The sequence below is a fragment of the Lissotriton vulgaris genome, chromosome 11 (assembly GCF_964263255.1).
Source record: "Lissotriton vulgaris chromosome 11, aLisVul1.2, whole genome shotgun sequence".
NCBI classification, from domain to species: domain Eukaryota; kingdom Metazoa; phylum Chordata; class Amphibia; order Caudata; family Salamandridae; genus Lissotriton; species Lissotriton vulgaris.
Genome location: NC_141699.1, coordinates 186,618,913 through 186,645,668, shown reverse-complemented (window position 1 = coordinate 186,645,668; position 26,756 = coordinate 186,618,913). Strand labels below are relative to the sequence as shown.

The window sequence follows — 26,756 nt, the reverse complement described above, 5'->3', positions numbered from 1 at the left end:
CGTAAAAGCAGAGTTCCCCCCAAAACAGGTACTGTACAGCCCCCCTGTGTACGGCACATACCCCCCGTGATCGCAGGGGTACGGCGCGTACCCCTATGATCATGGGGGGTACGCGCCGTATACCCAGCGTACATGGGGTACGCACCGTACTCCATGCACGCAGGGTGTACGGCGCATACCCCATGTATGCTGGGTGTACGGCGCGTACCCCCCATGATCGCAGGGGTACGCGCCGTACCCCTGCGATCACGGGGAGTACGCGCCATACGGTGTGTATGTGATCGTGCGCTTTTCCGTACGAATCGCCCTTACCTGACTTGGACCGTACGACTCGCGTCCTGATTCCCCGGTCTGGATCGTACTCGTCGGGTCGTACGGCGGGTGTACGAGTCATACGGAGACGGCTCCGGATGTGATTCGTACGGATGGTAATTTTACCGATCGGAATCGGGCCCAAAATAAGTGCTGACTTTTGATTTGAGACAAGGTAAAGATTTCATGTTTAGTATCTGAGGAATTGTATTAAACAAGTTTTCTTTCATGGTAAATTGGATTTTAAGTTACAATTTTAAAAATGCCACTTTAGAAAGTTGGCATTTTTCTGCCCTACCCTGCCCTAGCCATTTGGTAACTGTAGCCTGTTCCTGAGTAATATGACTGTGTGTAATTGCCAGTAGACTATGTTTATTTTTCCCAGACAGCCACACAATAGATGGATTAGGTGTGCCTGAATGGGACAGGATGTGGGGTGGGCGAGTTGGGCACAGCCCCACTTGCAACTGAATAGGCTGTGCTCTGCTATCACAAATAGGACTTGTCGCCCCTGCATTGTTCATGCAGGCAGCTTGGAGCTGAAACTTCAAGAACTTCAAAGGGAATTCTCTAGAACCTTCTCCTACTTCAAAGAAGGCACCAAGGGCCAGATGTAGGAGCCCTAATACCGGTCGGTAACGGCCGAATTCGGCCGTTACCGACCGGTATTAGGGTTTCCAGATGTAGGGGGCCTATATTTTACCGATTCTGTAAAGTTACCGAATCTGTAAATTTACAGAATCGGTAAAATACCGAATCGGTATATTTACCGATTGGGAAAAACCACATGTAGGTGGCACTGCTAAGAGTGCCACAGGCCCTAAAAAATCGGTATTTTACCACCCAATCCTATTGGGTGGTAAAATACCAAATTCAGGTGTGCATACACATCTGTGCATGCACAGCTGTGCAATGTGACACACAGACATGCCCTTAGGGCATGTCTGTGTGCCACATTGCACACAAGTCCAGAATTGGGGTGCTAGAGGGTGTCAAAGTGACACCCCCTGCACCCTTGCAGGATTCGGTATTTACTGATTCTGTAAATACCGAATCTGTATTTCACATTGATTCCTATGGGCTTCAAGGCCCATAGGAATCAATGGAAAATACAGAATCGGTATTTACCGAATCGGTAAATACCGACTCTCACAGATTCGGTAATTTTTTACCTACATCTGCCTCCTTCCAATTTACCGACTTTTAAATACCGAATCGGTATGACTCGGTATTTAAAAGTCGGTAAATCGGATTTACCTACATCTGGCCCCAAGTATAAAAATAGGACCCTCAGATACACTCTTCAGTTCACTTTCTGGATCTGCTGAAGGACTCTCAGAGAACTGCCTGGTACACTGGCCTGCTCTGTACTTCAAAGGACTGTGTTGCTGCACCTGAAAGCAATGCTTAGCTGCCTGAAGGCTGCTGTGAACCCTTAGAGGCCTGCCCTGCTGTTTGAGCCCTGTTCTACTGCTGACCCCAGAACTACCAGAGTGACTCCAAGGGCTAGCTGGCTGGTCTTCTGCCAGAGTCTCAGGGACAGAAAATACTCTAACCATTTTGAACCAAGAAGCTGGGCCCAGCCTGAGTGAGTCCCAAGCCCTCAGTGTTAGACCCTTGGTGGTGGTGATGAAGGTGTCGAGGTAGCCAAAATCAAAAACTTGGGACTACGAAAATTTAGGGATCAACCTGCTTGTCTTTATACCCAAGGTGCATCACTGGTCAACCTGACTTCACATCAACTCCTATTGCATTCTTCTCCGCAGCTGTAAATCCTGTTCAGCAGTCTTTTGCCAAAGGGGCATCTGGTCTGGTGGAACTTTCATCAGCTACAGTCTCCAGCCTCATCCGGCTGGTGATTGTCGCGCCAACGAAGTGACTTAATTCAAACAAAGAAATCTTCACAACAAATTCATCCAACCTGCCCTCGACGATGAGGCACCATCCTCAGTCATCGCCTGCAGCCATGCCCCACTGAACTTTACCATCTCAGAACAATTTTCTTTGAAATTTCTTTTAAGTCCAAAGGTAAGCACTGACCAGGGCCAATCCACTTTTTGTATCTGGCTCCCGCTCCGGTTGAAGTTTTGATATTTTAAGTGCTAGTTTTTACCTTAAACTTTAGAAAACCCATAACTATAATCAGTTTTAAGCATGCTACTCATCCATGAGGGTCCCAATGTGCTGGGGGCAGCTCTGGTCAGTCGAAGAGCCAGGTCTTGAGGGTCTTCCTAAAGATGTGCAGGGTGGGGCATGTCTGATGTCAAGCAGGAGCTCGTTCCAAGTCTTGGCCGCGATGTGGGAGAAGATTCTTCCACTGGTTCTTCCTCTGCGGATGAGCGGAGGTTCGGCGAGGGCGAAGTTGGTGGATCAGAGGTTCCTCTTGGGTACGTGGAAGGAGATTCTGTCAATGAGATATTGGGGTTCGGTGTTTTTGAGGCATTTGTAGGCGTGGGTGAGTATCTTAAATGTTACTCTCTTCCCAATGGGGAGCCAGTGGAGGTTACGCAGGTGTTGGGAGATGTGTTTGTGTCGAGTGATGCTGAGGACTAGTCTGGCTGCAGTGTTCTGTATGGTCTGGAGTTTGCGGAGCAGAGGCTTGTTGATCCCGGTGTAGAGGGCCTTTCTGTAGTCCAGTCTGCTGGTTATGAGTGCATGGGTGACGGTCTTTCTTGATTCTGTGGAGATCCATTTGAAGGTCTTTCGGAGGATGCAGAGGGTGTTAAAGAGCATGTGGAGGCGACGGTGCAGACCTGTCGGGTCATGGAGAGGGAGGAGTCTAGAATGATGCAGAGGTTTTGGGCGTGGTCTGTGGGGGTGGGGGGACTGCCAAGGGCAGAGGGCTACCAGCGTGGTCTGTGGGGGTGGGGGGGCTGCCAAGGGCAGAGGGCCACCAGGTGTTTTCCCATGCAGAGGGGGAGGGTCTGAGGACGAGGATCTCTGTCTTCTCCGAGTTGAGGTTCAGGCAGCTGCTGCTCATCCAGGATGCAACGTCCTTCATTCCTTCCTGGAAGTTGAGTCTGGTGGTGAGGGGTCCTTGGTGAGGGAGAGGATGAGCTGGGTGTCGTCGGCATAGGACTACGGTTCTACTAATTGGATTTTTGTCATTTTGGTGTCAAATCATTTAATAACATCTACTCATTTTTTTAATTTTGTATAGGATTTTTCTTGCATTTTTACTTCATTGCTATTTGTGTGCTGCATAAATACTGTACACATTGCCTCATGTATTGGTTTGCTTCCCCGAAACCCACTTACAGCCAACTCCCCCCGTAACCCTCTGCCCACTGACTGCCTCCCTGTTGGCATTAATGTGGCCCTCAGTCATATCGCAGACCAAAATGTTTGGCCCCTGGGGAAATGTTTGAGGGTATCCATGTCCTAGAGGATACTTTCCTGAGACCTCTTTGACTTTCCAGTTTCCTTGATGCCCAGCCATGAAACACCTGCCTTGCCACATCTCATTTTCCCATCACAACCATCCTCAGCAGTCTTCTCAATATAAGCAAGATGCACCCAATTATTGTGAAAAGAAGGTAACTCTACACCGCTGTTTACTGTCTCGAATGAGTGAATATTATCACATTTTATGAATTCACAAAGGGTGCAAATAGCACTTCTGGAAAAATATGAAAGCCACATGATTCTAGGAGTTCTCTAGTCAAGATGTTGTGAGTTTCCTTTTATGTGTATGCAAAAATCAGTTCTGCAAGTGTAATTACAGAGAGTGAGCAATTGAGAATGTCTGAATGTATTCCCTCGAGTCCAGACAATGCTTCTATTTTTCGCAATTTGTATCTTTAAGGAGAAAATAGGTTTTCCTGTGGAGAACCCCATTACCCTACAGCTCCACTGAAAACGACACTGCCACCTGGCCCTCATGAGAAAATCTGTGACTATTCCCATGCTGGAAGTGACCCATGAAGACATTTTTCAATCTGCCCCTTTGTTTCCAGAGTAAATGGACCTTGTTTTGCTTTGAAGAAAAATGCAGCTCTAAGGGCCCGATGTAGGTCGGTCGGTAACAGCCGAAAATCGGTATTTTCGGCCGTTACCGATCGGTAAAAGGGTGACCGGTATGTAGGGGACATTATTTTACCGAATCGGTAAAATAAGAATTCGGTAATTTTACCGATTCTGAGGCACCCATATGTAGGTGGGACTCTTCTGAGTCCCAGAGGCCTTACCCAATCGGTATTTTACCATCAAATCCAATTTGATGGTAAAATACCGATTCCTGTGTGCATGCACATGTGTGCATGCACACCTATGCCATGTGACAGGCAGACCTGCCCTTAGGGCATGTATGCCTGCCACATGGCACCGAGCCTGTTTTGGGGGTGCCAGAGGGTGTCAAAGTGACACCTCCTGCACCCATGTGAAAATCGGTATTTACCGATTCGGTAAATACCGAATCGGTAATGCCCATTCATTCCTATGGGCTTCAAAGCCCATAGGAATGAATGGGCATTACCGATTCGGTATTTACCGAATCGGTAAATACCGAAATCATCTGATTCGGTATTCCAGCACATCTGGAATACCTACAGATCCACCCCATAGATTTACCGATTTTTAATTACCGAATCGGTAAAATTCGGTAATTAAAAATCGGTAAATCTATTTCACCTACATCTGGCCCTAACTGTATTGGTTAAAAAGAGTTCTCAAGACTCCCACCTACAAGATAACTGCAGACATAATAATGGCCTAAACGATCATTCATTTGGCGACAATAAATGTGCAAAAAAGAGTAGTACGAAAGATGCATAGGAGGAGATCATACCTTGTACTTGTGTTTGATAAACGAGAAAGTATTCGCTGGTTCCACAGCTTTCGAACTCCTCTCCGGTGCATTTCTGCGCGCAGAGCTGCTCGTCCTCGCGCTCGTGAAGTGTGAAACATGTCGTGGGGAAACCGCAGTGACAGAAGGTTCCTGCAAGGACTGCCAATGGGTATTCCTGTGGGGGACAAGTGACAACACTCGGTTCAGTTTTCTACAGCCTGTAAATAATGCTGCATTCCACGGTGGGCACTTTCACAGCATTCTTAGTGCACCTGCTCTAGAACAGATGGCTAATCCTTTTTTTCAAACCAAACCTTCTTTTTTATCGAAATTTTCCCCCGCATAAATTGGAAATTAGTTACTGGTGCAATGTTCTTATACATTTTCCGATGGTTATAGAAGTTGCATTATTAACTTAAAATAAGGGAATCCGATATCCCTCTTTTAAAACTTACCACGTAGATTTGGTATTACTATTAGAAATGGAAAGCACTTTCCAGAATTCATAATGTAATGGACGAAAACTAAATGTCCTTTTTCAGCTTGTGTTTAATGGGTGCTGTTTCGGCAATTTAATAATTTAGGAGCAGCTTAGCTCCGTGAATTCGTAATGATTTTGTTCTTTCGACCAATTTCAAATTTTCTTCAGAGAATTAGGCCTGCAGACATGCTACACTCTGCGACACAAGCACCGAGATAAAACGTAAGCAGCTTTACACCTACACCTAAACATAACCAGGAAAAGCAAAGCACAAAAATCAGAAAGACACAGCAAATAAAACCTGATAAAGGAAGAAGCAAGTGAAGGTAGTAAAAAATATGGTCACCAAACTAAAGTAATTTTAAAGTAAACATGGGCCTGTAAGAGTGTGTAGCATTTCTCACCTAAGCAGAAAGGATGGGCCAAGAAGGATTCCTACACAATTTCCTCAGAGTTTGCATGGGTGATAAGATGGGCCCGTTTAGGGCTAGAAGAAATCTCTTCACACAGTGGAAGTGACTTACTTGATTTTGCATGCTGTAATAGCTCTTGCCAGGGCGTTGCATGGGTCCCGTTGTTCCATCCACACATTGCCCTCTCTAGGTGACCCGTCCCCATGCATTCAAAATACCACTGAAATGGTTGGCTTTACTCCTGCTCCAGTGCACCCAAACTCAGGAAGAGAACTCATTGACAAAGGGGTTCCTAAAGCAAGGAAATGAGTCAGTAGGGTCACAAATTAAAACTCCTAACTGCTTCCTTTGAAGTAAAATAAGCTTGTGTAGCATCAGTGAAGTACCAGCAAAATTCCCTCTTTGTTGTGGTAAGGTGCAACTTGATATGCATATTCCAAGGTCCCTTCCATATTGGCAGGTCGGATTTTACTGCACCGAAAATATTTATTTTCTGACTTATCTCCACCCATACTAACTGAAGAGTGTAAGCCATTCCACCCTGCCATTTTTTAATTAATAACAGTTCATTCTTTTTAAAAGAATACGGGTCTCCAATCTTTTCTGTAATAAGAGCTAGTTATCTTCAATGGAAAGCCTCCAGGGCTATTAATATTTTAGAGATGTAATAATTGCCACATCAGACAAGATTACAATTATTGGCCAGCATATGCAAAGATTACCAAAGTGATTCCTTCAGTGCATCAGACACAGTTGCCAGCAGTAATATAAACATGCTTTCCCAATGTGCAATGCCTCTAAATGGGTATTGCATAAAAGCTACAGCTGAAATGCTCCTAGCACTAAGTTAATGATATTAGAATATCTCCCCAACACAATTCGATTTTATCACTCAAATATCAACATTAAGGGGTCGATTCCGATTCGGGAAAAACCACTCCGAATAGCCGTTCGGAGCGTTTCCCGTACGAATCGCACCCTGCAATACCCCCCGTACGTACGACGAAGTACTATTCAGACCAGGAGCGGGACTCCATACGAATCGTACAGAGACCGTGCAAATCAAATCCCCGTAGGAATCTCTCTCAGAACCCGCTGTACGCAACATCTGTACGGTTCGCGGCTGGTTTTTCCGACCCAGTAAGTACGATTCGTGTCGGGTACGCACCGTACGACCCTTTTTCTACGGGAGCTGAAAACAGCCGTAAAAGCAGAGTTCGCCCCAAAACAGGTACGGAACGGCCTCCCTCGGGTTCGGTGCATACATCCCATGATCGCAGGGGTACGCACCGTACCCCGCGAACATGTGGTGTACGGACCGTATGGTGTGTATGTGATTGTGTGCTTTTCCGTACGAATCGCCCTTACCTCACGTGGACTGTACAAATCGCGTCCTCATACCCCAGTCCGGATCGTTTGTGTTGGGTCGTATGGCATGTTTACGATTCGTACGGAGAGGGCTCCGTATACGAATTGTACAGACGTTTTTTTTCCAGGATCTGAATCGACCCCTAAATATATTTTGAAAATTGAGCCTTTTTTCTCAAAATATCAGCTTTTGAGTTCCAAAAATATACACATTTTAGCCTCTAATAAATGTTTTTCCTTTTGTGCATAGATATGTTCATTCAACAAAGCAAACAATTTGAATTTAGTTGGCTAGGCTGCACACAGGAGAGCTACTTGCACGTAGCTCAAGAACTACCAGTAGCTCATGAGCTACTCGTTGGAGAAGCCGGAATGAACTAAAATGTTAATCCTATTAATACATTGAGCTTTGTTGTAGATTTCCAGATTAAACAAATATCTTTACTGCTCACATACAAACACTCAACATCTCTTTCCTCTGTACTCTTAAGCATGGAAATATATGTATCATATAATCAAAAAATTCTTGGCACGTAACGTGCAATATGGTTTCATTCGGAATGTCAACATTTTACAGTCCTCAGATAGGTTGAGATGTGCAGCAGTTGGGTGGTTTTAACACTGATGCTCATGCCTCTGGGTGTAAATATTTCAAGTTACAAATTAGGAAGTTTTTTCTGCAGCCCTGTTAGGGGCGTATCTTGATCAGGATGATGGGTGGCGCGAGGGTGACGTTCAGATTTTCCAACAGTCTTGCTGGTTTTTCCAGTGAAAATTCACTATTCTACAGGCATGGCATGAAGGGTGCTTAAGGGGTAGTGGAGAGGAAGAGGAGTGTGGATTGTTAGGGATACTAAGTGGAAGGCAACACAATATTTTGTAAAACAATCAAGGTTTAAGAATACCTTCAAACAGACTAGAAGAGAGAAAGAGAACGAGAAAGAGAGATAAAGAGAGAGAGAGTGTTTTCATTTTTATATTTAAAAATCCAAATTAAATCCGATAGAGACCTTTCAATATCTGACTGAGAGCACTGATATCCAAGGATTTACCACAGAACATTTATAAGGGGGTGTGTAAGAACACAAAAACCCCACTTGAAACTACACCCCTGAGTCCAGGAGTTCTGTCTTAAAAAACATGTTACAAAGGGAACACCCTATTGTTTAGTAGTAAATGGCGTGTTTTAGAAATTGGGTTTCTGGTTAGCAGAGGGAGGCACCTTGTCCACGTAGAAGGCACAATTCTAGTCAGAGTAATTCTCAACACACTCTAAATTATGCTGTGCTTACCCTTTGGTAGTTTGGCACAGAGAAGTCAGGCTTAACTGAGGAAATGTGTAAAGTATTTGTGCAACACTTCAAACAGTAACAGAATGAAAACATCACAACTAGACTCTACACCAGGATAGCTAATAGAGCTTCATTTTATAAATAAAACTAGATCTTAACAACAAAAATCCAATAAGTTGAAGTTGAGATATGAATAAAAAAATATAAACTCTAAAATAGTGCTTAGAAGCAATAATCCCCTATTTGTAGTATCTGGTCACGATGAATCAGGGTCAAAGTCAAAAGTTCAGGCCAACTACGATGGAGCGTGGGTCAGATACAGGTACCCACGTAGGCCCCCTGAACAAAAGTACCTTGATCCTAGTTGCAACGACCAGATTGCGGCGAGTGGCCAAGTGATGTGTCAGTGTTCCCCACCCAGTAGGGATGATGTGTTGATTTTCTGCATGTAGTTCCAAAGGCAATCTGCCGGTTCCGAGATGCCAAAGTTCCAAAGGTGAGGTGACGGATTTCTACATAGTAGAGGCAATGTGTCGATCTTCTCCACTCAGTGGCAGTGATGTGTTGTTCCCGCAGAGGTGGTTCTGAAGGCAATGCGCAGGTTATTGGGGCGATGCATCAGTCCTGTTCTCGCAGCAGCACTGATGCGTCGATTCTGCTCACACAGCAGAGGATGTGTCGGCTCCACTAGAGCAAACAACTTAGGCCCCTTTCAAGGGTTCAGGACTGGGGTGGCACCACTTCACAGGGCAGACACACAGATTGCAGAGTTCAGGTGTAGGAGGAGGGTGGATGGAAGTCTTTTATGTCTCTGAGACTTCAAATGAGTAGGCAAACCAGCAAGCTCTTGGAGTCACTCTAGGTTAAAGCGATGCAAGCCCAGTCCTTCTCAGCCAAGCAGGGGAACAGCAGGCAAGCGGGCTGCACAGCTAGGCAGGAATCCAGCAAAGCAGTAGTACATCCGGGTGACAGTCCTTCAGCGGTACAGCAGTCCTTCCTGGCAGAGGTTTCACAAATCCAGAAGTGTACCGAAGTCATGGTGTCAGAGGTCCAGTACTTTTACCCAGTTGGGCCTTTGAAGTGGGGGAGATTTCAAAGAAGGCTTTGAAATGCACAGAGGTACTCCATTTCTGCCATGGCTCTAGACACACTACAGAGTGATATGCAGCCCTTTGTGTGTGAACAGGACATAACCTATTCAGGTGTAAGTGTTAGGTTGAGCCAAGCTCCTCCCTCCCATCTCCCAGGATGGCCCATCAAGTCACACCTAAGCTCCCTTTGTGTGTGGCTTTCCAGAGACTGAACAGAGACTGGCAGTAGGCACCAAATGGCTAGTGTAAGAAAATGCCAGCTTTCTAAAAGAGGGATTTTCAGAATTACAATTGAAAATCCTACTTCACCGTCAGTTGTGATTTTAAATTGGGATTTCAGAGACACCAGACTTGGAAAGTCTTATCTCTTCCCACTAGGAAATTACACTTATACAATGTACTAAGGTAGGCTCAATGTTATCCTATAGGAGAGATAGTCCTTGCAATTGTGAACACGACTTAGGGAGTTTTTCACTACTAAGACACGTACAACTTAAAAGTACATGTTCTACCTTTTAAATACATTGCACCTTTTCCTGTGAGCTTTACAGGGCCTACCTTAGGGGTGACTTACATATATAAAAAGGAAATGTTTGGGCCTGCAAAAGGGTTGTTGTGCCAGGTCGACATGACAGTGTAATTTGCACACATGGGCTCTGCCATCGCAGGGGCTATATAAGTGGGTTGCACAATCAGTGTTGCAGGCCTACTAGTTACATTTAATTTACTGGGACTGGGTACTAGAGATGTCACTTTACTTTTTTTTTTAAATGTATTTGAGCTTGACAAAATATAATCATAATACAAGGACATAATAAACTGTGGTAAAACATTGTACACAGCAAAAAAAATACCGCCATTTAGCGAGAAACATAAAAAGAAGGGGAAATAAATACATACATATTCCTAGAAAGTGGGTCAGGCAAAGAAGAAAGGGACAATGATGTACAGAAACTGAAATCGGAGGCACAAACGGCATGGCACACCAACATAATGCAGGGAGTGAATAATTAACCAACCTAAAAAAATACATAATTCCTGATTATTATCTAAGCCACTCCTCCAACAGAGCGCAGATCATCTGGCCCACCTCCACCTCCTTCTTCCCCACCTCTGAAAGACTGCTGACTCTAAATTATAAAGGGCCAAGATCTCCGCTCTCCAATTAAGAAAAGTAGGAGCATCTGGACTAATCCATTCTGAGGTAATACAGAGCTGGACTAAAGACATAGCAATAAATAGAAAGGCGGAGACATGCCTCGATCTCTCAGGCGGGCCATTACTTTCACATCCGAGTATCACCATCTCTGGTGAAAGATCAACCAGGATACTGAGCGTGGATTTTATGATCGCTCCACATCCAATAGAAAGACCCACAATTTTGGGGAACCGAAGAACATTTGTACATCATTGGCTGCTGAAAGGCCACATCTCGGACAACAATGGTCCCCACTGCCCCCCCATTTTGAAATTTTAGCTGGCGCGTAATACAGATCAAGCAGAGCCATATAGCTTTGGGAGCGTAAACTTCCAGATACTAACACACATCTGGCCAACTCAAGAGCCTGACTAATGTCCAACCCTGTCTTACCTAGCTTAGCCTCCCACTTAGCATTCTGTAGTGAAAGATCGTCCGGAAGGCCAGATAGTAAGTGCCGATACACTACGCCAATTTGTGACCTCTGCTGAGTCAATTTAATCAATGTAACCTTATCAAACAAGTTTCGAGTTCCTGTGCTACCATGGCACAAGCCGTGGACATCGCGCAGCATAGTCGCATTGCGGTGCGTGACCACTTGCGGGCTTTTAATGTCCCTGTTGCTGGCTTGGCTGTGGTTCTAGTGGTGAGTGCGGAACATGCTTACCCGTACGAATTGTTTTATTCGTGGGTGACATTTCTGGCGGTGGACGCTAATACTGGAGTGTTCCATTCATACACTGCTTCAGCTGTACCGGTTGCGTATGCTCCGTACAGAGCACTGGAGGTTCCTATTGATGCTTGGCAGCATGGAGTTTGGTTTGGTGGCACCCTACCACACGCTTTAACCGCTCCGAGGTTGGGTCCTTTGTCCATTCCGGGCACTAATTGGCCCGCTTTGGCTGGATTCACTCCTCACCCTAATCGCACCACTTGTAACGTGGCTGATCTGCGGCGGCTTCATGAGGTCGCAGTGTCTGTGATTAGAGCGCTTGTTCATTACACAAGTCGTAATGTTCAGGACGCAGCCCCTAGGGGTGCGCAGCTTCGAGCAGAGCAGGCTGGTTTAAAAATCAATCCTGTCATGGTGAATTCCGTAATGGGCAAGAAGCCCCAGGATAAGGATGATTTTCCTTTCTGGCTTGCGGAGAAATTCGGCCAGCTGGAAGCTGTGTTTCCTAATACGAATCCTGGTGACAAACACCGGATTCTTAAGCTTAGTTTACCGAAAAATTTGGCCCCTGAACTTGTTGACTGTGAGATCTGGGGTAAGACTTTTGCAGCGGTCTATTCGAGGTGCTATGGCACCCCGTCTGTGACCAATCTGGGTGCGGTCCTTAAACATATTCAAGATGATCACGGACCGGAGTCGGCGGTTGAGTTGGGTATGCGCCTGTGTGGCACCTTTGATATAGTTTGCGATCTGATCCTTGCAAATGTCAAGGGGGATGCAGTAAACTTTCAGGTTGCTAACGCTTTAGCGTTAATTCCCGAGGCCAAGAAACCCTGTCAGTTAGCAAGGATTATTGTGGCGACTTATAAAACGGTTGGCCACAATGCAAAGGGTCTTAAGACTTTTTCTGATAAAGAGAAAAAGCAGCCCCAGGGTCAGTCTTCGGAAACTAGTGGTCAACCTAAGTCCAAGAAACAAAATTGGCCTAAAAAGCAGAATCATGGTAAGCAACAACAACAACAAACACAGGTTTCTGCTCCTGCGTCTCCGTTGCCTGCGCAGTCGGATAGAGTTTATGATTTGCGCGATCGCGCGATGATTAAATCACCTGAAAGGTTTCAGGCTTCTGACCAACGCTCTCCTCGTTCCTTTCAGGACTCATCGGCTCCGTCAACCGGTGGTGGAGGGGGCGGCAGGGGCCGGGGTGGCCAGCAAGGACGTGGTCAGCCCCCCCGTGTAACGGTGGAGATCAGCAGGAAGGCGCTACGCCCAAGAGACCACAGTTTGCCACAAAGAAAGTCGCCGCCCTGACAGCGCATCGATGTGCCCCAGATAGTAAGAACGCAGCTTCGGAATCTGACGTGGGCTCTGACCTTGCTGGACAGCGCGGCGGAGATTACCATAGTGAGAGAGGCCCTCCGTCCACGGATGTATGATGTTATAACGCATACTTTTACTCCGCATACCATTACAACGCGGTATTCACAACGCATACCATTACAACGCATAGCGCTTTGGGGTGCTGGATAGTGGTAAGTATAATTTACTATTCTAACTCCAGTCCCCGTGGACCCTAGGGAAGGTGTTGGATAGTAAATTAAACTTACCTCTTATCCTAGAGCGCCCCCCAGCGCAATGCGTTGTAATGGTATGCGTTGTAATGCCTGCGTTGTAGTGGTAGTGCGTTGTAAAAAATGCGTTGTAACAGGTGCATACCTCCGTCCACTGTTGAAGGTGACAGCGACTGACACTTATGTTGTAATTGAAACTGCTGATATGCATGTTGCTCCCCCTGAACGTCTTTTTGAAATTGTCCTGTTAATCGAAGGTGACATGCAGCGAACTGTAAAAGGGGTATTTTGGGAAAATCTCTCGTCTACCTATGACATTTTGCTTTCGGAGGCTGATTGGCCCCCACCTTTTGTTCTCGCAGCTCCGCGAGGGGAGGAGGTGATCCTCCCCAGTTTCGCGCACACTGTATCGAGAGTGGAGGCGCTACATTTTGCAGAAGAGTGGGCTCTGGCGCTTGCGCCGGCTGTGTACCGCAATCAGTGTGGCTGGGATAAATTGTCTCCAAGCCACGAGATTCCGTTATGGTCTCAGCCGCAGCCTCAACCTCAATATCCCATACGGCGTGAAGCCAAAGCTTCAGTCGCGGCTATCCTTGAACAATTGGAATATCAAGGTGTAATTGAAATGTGTGTGTCACCGATGAATAACCCCCTTTTTACTGTAAACAAGCCGGACGGCTCATATCGTTTGGTTTTGGATTATAGGCATTTGAACTCGCATTGCCGTAACTGTGCAGTACAGAAAGAATACTCATGGCTCTGCTTTAGTGAATAGTCTTGAGCGTAAACGGTTCAAAACCATGCTTGACATTTCCAATGGTTTTTATGCCCATAGATTAGATGGTCTAAGTTCCCAATGGACCAGATTTACAAGCGGCGGTGTGCAAAAAATGTTTCGGCGTCTCCCAATGGGCTATAAGAATAGTCCTGGAGTATTCTCCGCCCGCATAGTCTCTCTTTTGGAGGGATTCGACCCAGTTGCTTGTTCGTATGTGGATGACATTTATCTCACAGACGACGATCTTTGGGAGCATCTGTGTCGAGTTAATAGCATAATTTGTAACTTTGCAGACATAGGTTACAAGTTTAACTTTGCAAAGTCGCACATTGCAGAGTACACAGTGTTGTTTCTCGGCTACGAGCTTAACAACGAGGGAAAGGGGTTGGCACCTCACTTCCTGGAGAAATGCGCACAGTTGCGCTCTCCGACAACACTGAAAAAATTACAATCTCTACTTGGCTTTTTGAATTTCGGGAGGACTTACATTCCGGAATATGCCCAGCGTATCAAGCCTTTGTATGCTTTGATACAACCATCTTTTTCCAAATCATGCTGGCTGCCTGAGCATTCAGCCATTCTGCAGTCTTTGCAGGCTGATTTGCTCGCTTCTGAATATTTACAGACTTGTGATAACCAGACCAACCTGGTGATAAGAATTATCCCTAGGGCGGTGGGTTTCACGTACCTGACTTTTAATGAAGGAGATACAGTACCTATTGCTTACAAGTCACACTTATACACTTCGGCTGAACTGCGTTTTTCCACTGTGGAGAAAGTTTTAACGGCTGTGCAGATGGCAATTCTTAAAGACGTGCCCTGTCACAAGGAAAACGCATGTTGGTTGTTACCCCGTGTCCTGCCTTGGAGGCAGTTACGAAAGCCAGTGTACCAAATTCCAAAGCTTTGCACCCTAGGTGGATTCAGTGGGCTGCATCCTTGACATCCCAGGATGTCACGTTTATTTTTGACGCCACTTAACGGTCGCAGGAGTACTTACCGTATGAATTTGTTCATCCTGCTCCTTTAGCAATGCGGCCGTTGGTGGATTTCCATTGCATCATTTACACTGATTGTTCGGCGCAGGTTGCGCATGGCTCTAAACATGCCTACGTTTCCGCTTGCGCCATTGTGGTCGGTGCAATGGTGAACGATGAGTTCAAGTCCAGTGTCGTGCACACGCAGACGCTGGGGGACTGCACCGCACAGTTAGAAGAGCTTCGTGCTCTGATGCTTGTACGCTGATCCTAGTGTGACGACTTTGATCGTAAGTGACTCGTACTACTGTGTCCAGTCTTACAATGAGAACTTGTTCTTTTGGATTCAGAATGAATTTCATGATTCCAAAGGTAGCACAATAAAACATAAAATGATCTGGGTCCGAGTGGCGGAACTTAAAGAGAAGTTGCCACTCGTGTTTGTGATTCATACTCTCGGCCATCAGCGCGTGGGGGTCCACGCTGTTGGTAATTCGCTTGCTGATGAAGCAGCGAAGTCAGCGGTATCGAAATACTTAGTTGCAGCAGTCACGAGGTCCAAAAGCGAGATAGATGATGACATTTTGGCAGCTGTTGCTACCACCGAGAAGGGAGGTAGATATCCTACGGGGTTCCCTTTGAAATACACATACCACTTAAGTCCCGATAAGGTTCCTTATGTGAAAATTCCTGATGTTGGTGAACGTATAGTTCCCAACTCAGATCGCAGGGCTGCTTTGATTAGAGCGGCTCATGAAGGTGTGGCATCTGCGCATGCGGGCGTCTCAGCCACTGTAACTCAGCTACAACAAAGGTTCTGGTGGTGGGGACTGCGCGATTATGTCCTTCAATGTGACATTTGCCAGCAGATTAAACCTTCAACTGCTGCGCGTCCGCCTCAGACACAGTTGTACATCTCTAATAAACCACTTGGTTGCGTTTATTCGGATCACTGCGGTCCATTTTCTTCTGATACTGCATACAAGTACATCTTGGTAGCAGTTGATTCATGCACACGCTTTGTGTGGGTATGGCCACATCGGAGCGCTGATTGACGGACTGTCATCAAGGATTTGCGAGTCTTTATAGGGATTTTTGCCAGTGATACCTTCCATTCGGATCAGGGTCCGGCTTTCGCCTTTAAGGAGTATAAGGATGCTATGGTTTCGTTGGGGGTCCAAGTCAAGTTTTCGAGTCTGTACAGACCCGAGGGTAATAGTGTAGTGTAGTGGAACGAATGAACCGTGACTTAAAGCAATCTTTGACAGCTCGAGTTATAGGCACTGGCAGAAACTGGTTAGCCCACCTCAATGGCGTGCAGAGTGCGCTTAATAATCTCCCTAGAAGGTCTCTGGGTGGGCGGACCCCGTACGAAACGCTCTTTGGTATCAAGATGTACGTCCCTGACCTCGACAGTCTAGACTGCAAGGCCCAGGCCACGGCCTTTGACGTAGATGAACATTGCAATGTTTTACAGGATCTACAAAAGACCAGAGACAGTCTAGCAAAGGAACATTTGCCCTCCACATCGGATGATGCGTTGCAGATCCCGGTAGTTGGCTGGCTACCCCAAGTTAGAGAACTGGTTCGAGAGAAGATCGATAACAAGAAAGAGTTTGGTCCCTCATATCGTGCACCGGTTCGAGTTCTTGGAGTGAAGGGCACAAGAACAGTCATTTTACCACCACTTCCAGGTCGTAAGGAAAACAGATTTATTTCTATTGACAATTTCATCGACACACAGGGTGGCCGATTCTTCATAGCATGACACCGGCTGTTTCCTGTCCTACCATGGTGAGGCATTCTGTGCTGGAAATAACTTCTGGTGCAGAACAGGAGGTGTCCCTCGAGATGCCTGCCATATCCAGTCCTTTATTAAATGCTATTCCTGTTACTAACATTGATGAACTGAACTACACCTATCCTGCTGACTTATCTATGCCTGATTTGCGGACTCATTTGGCCGGCCAGTCCAGATTCTTTTTTGACTCTGTTTCGGAACTTTCAAAGAAACCCTCAACTATTGCAAAATATGCCACCTTATTTAAAAAACATTTTTTAACTCCCCCTTGGACATACATTTGGTTGATTCTATTTTCGTTTTACCTTTTTATGTCAATTGGTTTTGTGTTTTATTTTTTCCGCCTGATCGATGGTCACTATGTTAAAGAAAGAACAGGAATTCGGCACCTTAATGGAACATTGGTCCCTCTTTCCTCTTCACATTCAGCACACAGACTGAAACGAAACTTGAATACAGTCAACATTACTGCTTGGCCTGTCCTTGATGGGATTGTGTGGGATGCGGTTAGATTTCAAATACATGGGCCCACTGAAGTGATTAATGTTCCGAATGTGCTTAAAGTAAACATGGGGGATGTAATTAAACAAAATATACCTTCTGATGATTGGGATATTCAGGCCGTAGAAGCATTATTCTCTGATTTGAAATACTATGCTGCCTTTGATGCTGAGGATCTGTATTTAGATTCTATTAATTATGGTGATTTGTTTTGTTTTCAACATAATGGTAATCATTTTTTACATAAGACAAATTCCAGGAGGGTTGCTGTAAATTACACACAGTGGGAACATTGCCCTGCTCCATTGGGAGGCAGCTCCAATACGTTTCTGAAAAAATACACTTATTTTACAGATTTTAATTAATCGAATGCTGAGTCGTTTTATTTTAAAATGATACAAAAGTCCATGTCCAAAGTTAGACTTACTGATACAAAATTGCTGTATTCGAAGTCCTTTCTAGACAGATTAGCTGTAGATGGCTACGAGTTTTGGAAAGGAACAATTGACCTTAAATCGGTTTGGGGTACCAAAGATTGGCAGGTACAAGGCACTGAGGCTTTGCATCGTGCATGTCTCATCCCGAATCACATGTTGTTTCTAAATTCATCCATTTTCCAAACAACATGCTTTGGATTGGCTACTTCTAAAAAATTAAATACACCAATTGTCCCCGATTTGGAAGAATATTCAGGGTTGGGTAATTATACTGAATTGTCCATTCATGAGTTGGAAGCTCTATTGCACAATTCATCCTTTAATATATCCAGTTTGGATTCCAAGGGTTGGCTGATGTGGCATAGGAGTGCTGATTCTTGCCAACGTCGTTTTCTGGGTTTGGCTGAAGGGTTCACAGAAGTCAGACCTGATCCTCGTTTTGAAAATGATTATACTGTCACGACTTATTCTGTGGGGAAACTGTGTCAGAATTGGTTACAACATTCCACTTTAGCTGCAGTTAAACTACATCTGTCTCAGTTAACTGAAAACGTGGATTTGAATGATTTTATAAAAGGCCCAGCTAAGGGTAGATCTAAACAGTGGATTTATGCGGTTTACAATGAAATTTGGAAATTTTCGCAAATTGAGGCTGCTAAACGCCTAAGAGCGATTGACCAAGCAAATTTGGAAAAGGTGCTTGCAGTCGTCGATAACAGTATTAACATGCTTTCTTCCCGAATTTACACGTTGAATAATATTGTCTCTTCTGTAGTCGACATTGTAAATGATGAAGTATCTGTATTATACCATGGACAAAATCAATTGCGTTCTGTAATGCAGTTTGCATGGACACTACAGACTCTGAAATCTGGTCGCGTTCCTTGGAGTTACATGAATGTGTCGTCCCTATTTGCCCCATTTAATTTGACTGACAAACAACGCATGCTTTCCATGCGAGATGCATCTTTTTCTATGTTACACATTGAAAATTAGAATCCTTGCCCTTTTCTGTGGCTGAAGCAGCTGCTGCTACATGGCGTATCCATGGTGTTATTACTTTGCTATTTGCTTTGTATAAATTTACCAATTGTATGAGGTATATTGCTATAGGGCGATATGAACAACTAGGTAGTGCTTTCCTACATGAGGCATGGTCCTTACCGTACACGTACAGATGCCTGAAGGATGGAAAGGAAGTGAATCTGAAAGGTGAGGAATGCACACAGTCGCCTGACCGTTCTCTGATATGCAGACACATACAGTTGCATGGTTCTTGTAATCAGGACCGGCCTAATTTGGCCTGTGTTTTAAAAGGCACACCGGTTCCTGCTGTTGTTCCCACATTCACATTATTGACAAACGGTAGTTATTTGCTTTTGAATAAGGAGGAGTGTTGTGGGTTAATGGTCGGTATCGCCTATGTGGTTACTGTATCAGAACGTGTGGTGTGTTGCAAGAACATGTTATATCCACCCACACATGGGAATTCAGCTGTTTCCATCTGGCCGCGCATCCCAACCTTGAGAGCGGGGTTCAATGGTATGAGCCGCATAAGGGCTCTTTTGTCTCAAAAAGAAGTGGCCCTGAGCTCGGCCCGTGAAACTTATGTCCTTCACATAGCTAACACACGCACAGAGGTGCAGGCACTTTTAAATACTGACTTGCCATTTCATTTCTGCGAATTAGTACATCAGATCTTTAATGCCTCCTCCACGTCTGGCTTAGCTCATTTTTTTAAATTAGTTAGCAGTGGTCTCGTGACTATGTTTGAAAAGATTTTTGGTGTTATCCCAGCGTTTTTCCATTCAATATTTTCAAGCTTGTTTGGAGGATTCCCTGTTTTGCTGGCATTAGCTGCAGGCGTTTTGGTGTTATTCTGCTTCCTAAAACATGGATGCCCATCCTACGCAAGAAGCCGCTCAGCCCCTTCTGACACTGTTTCACAACCGGATGCTTGATTACTATGGCACCTTGCTGCTTGCGACCTTAAGCACGGCATTTGGATTATCGTTTCGATTTTCCTATTTCACATGTGTCCAACCTGTGTTTCATTGCCTGAGCTGCGAATTTGACTGGGCCATTGATTTGTGTCTCTGCTTGCCGTTATCTCCTGAAGTCGATTTTGATCAGCTGATGGGCCCCGTAGTTGCTCACGAGTTGATTTGTTCTGGCGAAAGGATTATGGCCTTGGCAGCGATGCATGGACTAATGGGTCAGTGGGACATCCCTGCAGCGGCGCATGAGTTTCTGGCACATAGCGTTCTTGAGAACCCACTGAGTTGTCCTCTGATGTTGCAAGAGGGGTCGGTGTTGGAGGAGCACGTATGTTCTTTCCCATTGCTTAATTGGATGGCTGAACTGTTTTCGGATGATGACAGTGATTTCATGTTGGAAGCTGTGGCTACCTATTTTGCATATTCTATCCACCCATGAGTGGCTTTGGAGACTTTGACTATTCGGGCACGTGACTTTTTAGTAATTCTGAATGGTGCCATTTTTCTTACGAACAATTAACTTCATATGTTCTAGGCCTGTGATTTTATATTAGGCCTCGATTTCGAGTATTTTTTACATTTTTGTTTGGCCACTATAGGCATTCATACATATTTTTATTAAATTTTACATACATATACATACATTTAGCTTGGCTCAATATTATTGAACTCTGCTTTCATGTTATGCCTTTATTATGTTATTGGCTTGTTTCTTGACCGTCCTCGGATCATTGGGGGGTGTCATATAGTTAATGCTTTTCTATATATTGTGTTAAGTTAGCATGAGCTTATTAAATGTTTAAACAACATATTTTCCTTCGGCTTCAGTTTGCACACGGCACATAATTATTATTGTAGCTTTCAACCTAGACGAAAGATGTGATTTATTGAGAATAATATGTTATTGCTCTGATATCAGTCGTGCCTGGTACACTTGGTACACTGTCTGCACACTGAGATCTATAGCCTCTAAGAATAACCTAGCACAAGGTTGCTGGGAGGCCTGATCCTTGCACCACATTAGACATAACGCAAATAATGTTGCTGCCAACATTGGGCTCTACGCGGGTTTAAGATAGAGTTACTGAGAATGCAAAAACACACTTGATGCTTCGCATGCAGAGAGCTTGTAGCTGTTGATGTGATCTTCTCCTACTGACCAATAGAGGTATGGGCCCGCCCTGCTAAAAACCCAAATGAGACCTTCTTAGATATAATATAGTATGCTAAATAGGTTGCGCAAAATATAGGTGATACAAATTTCTATAGATTTTGCATTATAATATGCTATCACCGTTCGCTTACTATGGACTAGTGACTATGCTGATAACTCTGGGGCATATTATCAAGGGGGTTTATCTCCGCTTTTTTGGCTTTAAAAGCCAAGAAAGCGGAGATAAAATTATCTCCCTATTACCAAGCTGTCGCTAACACCAGTTAGTGACAGCTAAAAGGAGATAGCGACCATCTTGGGCCCCGCTTTGCATGTCAGTGATATTTATCACTAATGACATGCAAAGTGGGCGTGCCAAGATGTTAGAGACTGGAAACAGTCCCTAACATCGCTATCTCCTATTACCAACTTTTGGAGATATTCGCGCTAAGCGCGAATATCTCCAAAAGCTAACACCTGCCCTGAGCAGTTCTTAGCCATGTTATCCAATGGGAGGTGGATAACATGGCTAAGAGCATTTGCTCGATAATGCATGAATATCGCTGACTTTTCAGCGATATTCACGCATTGCGGCCGTTTTTTATCGCATTTGCGATAAACCTTGCTAATAGCAAGGTTTATCTGCGATAAAAATCGCCGATGTGCGGCGATAATTTTTGTCTCTAAACAAGTTAGAGACAAAAATTATCGCTAGTTGTTGGTAATATGCCCCTCTGATTTTTATAATATGTATGTTGATATTATATAAGATACTGCGTTTGAGAACCTTGCATTGAAAAATAAACATTTCAAACTTGCACGTGTGTTCTTTGACTCCCAGTTTTTGTTTGAAATGATTATATAGCGAAAGAGTGTTCATGTGTTCCACGATACCTGAGGTACCCTAAGTTCATGTTCTGGATTGTCTAAGTCATTGGGAAGTTGTTAGTACCAATGAGACACTGTAGCTAGCTTGGTAAGGGGATTTCTGATACTAAGGTGAGTTTTGGGTCACCCTAACTCACCCAGGTTCTAGATCTCTGTGCACAGTTCTGTGGGAGAATGGAAACCCTGCTACAACCCCCCCCCCCCATTTAAGGACCCTTAGGCTCTTAAAGAAAGAAAGACATAGGGAGGCATAGCTTTAGAACCTAAAGTGAGTTCAAAAACTCCTTAGCCTGAACTTCAGAGACAAAAAATCTGATCTGACCCTGATAGATAATTTTCAGTTTAGAGGGAAAGAGCAGAAATACTTGGGCTCCCTTTGACTGGAAAGGTGCTATTAGCTGTCGGAGCTGCCACCTACGCTCAACAGTAGCTGGACAAAAGTCAGGCCTGACAAAAAAATTGCATCCTTTCCCAGCCCGCCTCCCATCTGGCCTGGCTTTATCATAAATATTTTCCCTGGCTAGAATGTTATCCAAACATATTAAGATAGCGCGAGGCTTATCATCAGTTTGGGCAGTCCGTGGCCTCTGCTTAAACGGAAACCGGTGTGCCAGCTGGACTTTAAGTTGCCAATCCCACTGTTTAACCTCAGGAAATGCTTCAGTGAACAATTCGATCACGAACTGCCTGGTGTCCGACCCTTCCATCCCTACCGGGACTCCCAGAACTCTCAAGTTGTTCCTTCTTGCTCTATTTTCAAGGTCTGTGAGTTTCCACAGCATGTCTTTCCTTTGAGTTTTAATGAGGTCTGTAATGCCCCTCTGAGTGGCCATCTCATCTTCCAGAGTGGAGATCCTCTCTTCCGCCGCCACGATTCTGGAGGCAATATCAGAGCTGTTTTTTGCTACTCTCTGGATAGAATTTTGCACCCTACGGCATGGGCCCTGAGTTCGCAAACTTTCTTGCAGTGAGCAATAATGGTCTGGTAAATTATCGCAAGTGTCATCTCCCCTGGGGGTGGATGAGAGTGATTGGCCCTGTTACCCCTCCCTGCATTAGTAGAATTATCCTCCAGGCCAGACTGTATGGAAAAAGAATGGTCCCAGACTAATGAACCTGTATTCGGGCAAGATGATGGGAGCCCCTGCTGTCTAGCTGCTTTCCGGTCTGTACGAGGACCATAGAATGAGGCTTCTGAGTCTAACACTTCTTTGCATCGCCAATCACCCAGCTTGCTGTCGTCATCAGTCTAATCTTTATCCAAACCGGCATCCTCCTCGGATGACCCAGTATGCTCAGATAGAGAATAAAATGTATCGCCGCCTTCTATGTCTCCAGTATCTCCATTTAAATTTGACATAGCATTCTGAGAGGCCGCTTGGCCCGCCTCGCCTGACATAGTCTTATTTTGCTGTGGCAGCTCCACAATCCTTTGATCAGAGGGGACTCCATGAACAACCGTAGGCACAATTGAAACTATAGCTCCCAGAATTCAACTGGGCTGGGTTGAATAGTCTATCATGTTAGAGGGAGCTTTGAAATTATTATCAGTACTCTTGCCCCCTACCTCCGGGTGCCCAGCCTCGCTTGTGGGGTCAAACCCCTGTGCCACTCAATCTAGGGGGACCTTACTGCCATCCGATACTATTGACCCCAAAGGAGACAGAGAAAGAGCGACGTCTGCCTTACCAGTGGTAGAAGCTGCCAAGAGTTTTGGAGATGCAAGTGGTGGCTGACCACATTTGTTCTTAGTAGGTTGCTGCAGTGTCTTGTTCTTGGTAGCCTGTGGTTTAAACATAGCGGGGAGGGTCTGTCTTGGTTTCACTGTCATTGGGAACACTATCTCCACAGGAGCCGGCCGGCCGCCCACCCCGTCTCCGCCAACTCCAGCTCCCGATACTTGAGCTGCTGGGGACTGTTCCACCACACAGTCTAACTTCGAAGAGCCGGACCCCCAGGCTGTCGAAACACGTCCTGCGGTGGCAGAAACCGGATTCTTCAACTGAGCTTTGGGAGGCATGACGAAGCGTGGAGAACCAGACAGCAGGAACGCAGAGCCGCAGCTAGAGCAGTAAGCGGAGGAGCCCGTCTGCAGAGAGAGAATTCAACTGGTGAGTCGATTCCGAGAAACCAAGGGCCCCCACAGCATAGCGTTTGTTTTTTAACTGAGGTTATTGAATCTGTTTGCAAAATTCCTGCCTAATTTCAATTTTCAAGAGCCATAGTACACCGTAGATCGACGAGTCAACCGGGAGAGAGCGTTTCACCCAGCTCACTCAGCCGAGTGACCGGCCGCCATCTTGCCTGCCCCTAGATGTCACTTTACTAGGGACTTATAAGTAAATTAAATATGCCAATTGGGAATGAACCAGTATTACCATGTTTAGGGGAGAAAGCATAAGCAGTTTAGCACTGATTAGCTATGGTAAAGTGCACAGGGTCCTAACACCAGCAAAAATTAGGTAAGAAGAGTGGAGGAGCAAGGCAAAATGTTGGATGGAAGATCATCAGAAGGCGCTCAGGTCTAGAAGTCTGCATAATGAATATGACCGGCTACAGTCAAGTCAAGTTTCAGATTCATTATTGCTGATTTGTGATTAGCGTAAATGGAGGGCATTTATTGTTTGAACTTCATACAAATAGGGCTATAGGCGTGCCTTATTTTAAGAACAGGTAAACACTCAGATTACTTTGGCAAACAAACACAATTTCAAACCTTGCCTGTAAACTTGATTAGTCAGTGTTGGACCTGGCCCTTTTTGGCGGGTTCACCCCGAAACTTTTTGCTTTTTCGTAGCCTGTTTCTGGAACCTGCTGTTGGTGATTTTAGGTCTCTGCGCACTTTTTCACTGTGGTACAGTGTAAAGTGCGTGAGCTCTCTGTGTATGTGTGGTGAGTGACCTGCCCTCCCATAGGAATGCATGGGGAATGTGTGTAACCATTGTAGTTTCTGATGTGTGGGGAGTGCAGGGTCGAGTTTGGTATGTGCGAACTCGTGAGATTGAATGCTGCGTAATGATGTATGTGGCATGAATGTGTCTAGTGTGGAAATGCCACTTCTAGACATGGGTGTGCGTGTGAAGTGAGTCTGCTGGCACGTGATTGGCTGGAGCCTGGCTCCAGGAGTGTGCCTGGGCCTGCTTGTGGATTGACTGTCGGGTTTGAGGATGACAGGTGCTGGGGAGCCCCCAGGAAGTTGTCTGAGTCAGCCCTTGGTTGAAGGACTGCCTCTGCAACTAGGGAAGTGGGAGGAGATAGCACCTGGGAGTGAATAGGGCTGTGCCTGCCTGCCACAATGCCGGCTCCACCTCCCGCTGGGCGGCTGTCGTCTCTGCCCCTCACACTGAAAGGACTTCCCTATAACCAGTTGTAACTGGTTCTCACACTGCCGGCACCCTGATAGACGAAGGATTTTATAGTATAAAAAGGGGCTGTGTCCCTCTTACAAAATGTTCTTGTTTCTAACTTGAGTCCTGCCAGGGGCGTGCTGCTGCTTGGGCCAAGGGGAAGGCTTGCCTCCCTGGGCCCTGCCCAGCCCCTGGATACCTGATGGATTGCTGGAGGACTCTGCCTTAGTCCTGGGACCCCTTTTTGCCTTTCTTTGCAGCCCCCCCAGGACCTGTTGTACCCTAAAGCACCTGGGAGCACTTTATCTGTCCTTCTAGCGCTTGGGAGCGCTGTTTTCCTATCCTATCGCCGGGAACGCTGTAATTGCCTTTATAGTGCTTGGAAGCACTTTATTTTTTGCCTTTAGCGCTGGGAGCGCTGTATTTTACTGATAGCGCTTCAATTCCCCCCTATAGCGCTTTGGAGCGCTTTATTGCTGTTCTAGCGCCTGAGAGCGCCTTCATTGCTTTGGCCGGTGCCCACCCGGCATCTTGTCCTCCGTGTTGGTGTCTGGCGGGATTTTTGTCCGACTTGAGAGCCTTAGCAGCGCGACCAGAGCCGGGAGAGGAGGCTCGTCAGGGAGCCCGTGCTGCTATTGGCTGCCCCCTGGAAGAGTTGCCGTGCAACCATTGGCTGCCCACCGGAAGGAGAGAGCCGCGTCATCACCGGGGCTCCCATGAGCGAGGGAGAGCCCCGGTCTGGCTGGTGGAGCCAGCACTGCCGGAGAGGAGCCCCTGCGAAGGCAGAAGGCGACGAGAAGGGCAGCCCCCGGTCCAGAAGCCGCTCCGGTCCCGGAACCGCTGCCCGAGGAGCAGCGCCGGAGCCGCACCCGAGAAGTGTCTCCGCCGTACCGGTGAGTGCGGGACAGTTCTGCTTTGTGCTTAGAGCGCCCCGGTTGTAAGAGGGCCGCTCCCACGTGTTGGGCATTTCCTTGATTGAGAGCCAGAGAGGCTCCCTGCCCATATTCTTGTTTTAGAGCCACTGAGGCTCTTGGGGGCAGTGGGCATTGTCGAGCCAGAGAGGCTCAGCCCGGCCCATTTTGTTTTAAGAGCCCAGAAAGGCTCCGGGCCATTTCCGGGATCTTGAGCCCCCAGAGAGGGGGCCCCAACGAGGCTGCATGTTTCTTCAGAGCCTGCGAGGCTCAAGGGGCATTTGTAGTTCGAGCCCTGAGTGGCTCCATGGCCCCACAGTTGTTTAGAGGCATGAGGGCTCTAAGGGGCATTTAGTAGTTTCAGAGCGCACAAGGCTCCCTGCCCACTTTGTGGTTATTTGGAGCCCAGTGAGGCTCTTGAGGGCATATTATATTTAGAGTCCAGAGGGGCTCACCGCCCACATGATGTTTAGAGCCCAGTGAGGCTCTTGGAGGACACGAGTGTTTTGTTCAGAGCCTGGAAGGCTCCAATGTTGGCCCCATCACTGTCTTCACAGCTGCCCAGCACTTTGTGGGCAGCTGCCACGTTTAGGCCCCTGACTTTTGGACACAGGTCGTCCTAGCCCCAACAAGGCCAGTTGGCCCAGGGACTGCCACAGGTGGTGGCTTATGTAAGTTTTTGCGCAATTGTGTGGTTTTATTGCACCTCTGAATGTTTTTAGGCATCATGTGTTTCTGCGCTATTGAGTTGTGTTCGGGCACCTCTGAATGTTTTTAGGCA

The 26,756-nt window shown here is 46.1% G+C and overlaps 1 protein-coding gene across 1 annotated transcript in view; it reads right to left on the bottom strand.

The window, feature by feature from the left end:
• The window catches only part of WSCD2 (WSC domain sialate O sulfotransferase 2), a 1,087,922-nt gene that overhangs the window by 247,901 nt on the left and 813,265 nt on the right, over positions 1 to 26,756 (bottom strand). Inside the window, exon 7 of the mRNA XM_086943084.1 lies at positions 5,099 to 5,273. Coding sequence (XP_086799210.1) covers positions 5,099 to 5,273 — 175 coding nt within the window. The remainder of the gene's footprint in view (positions 1 to 5,098; positions 5,274 to 26,756) is intronic.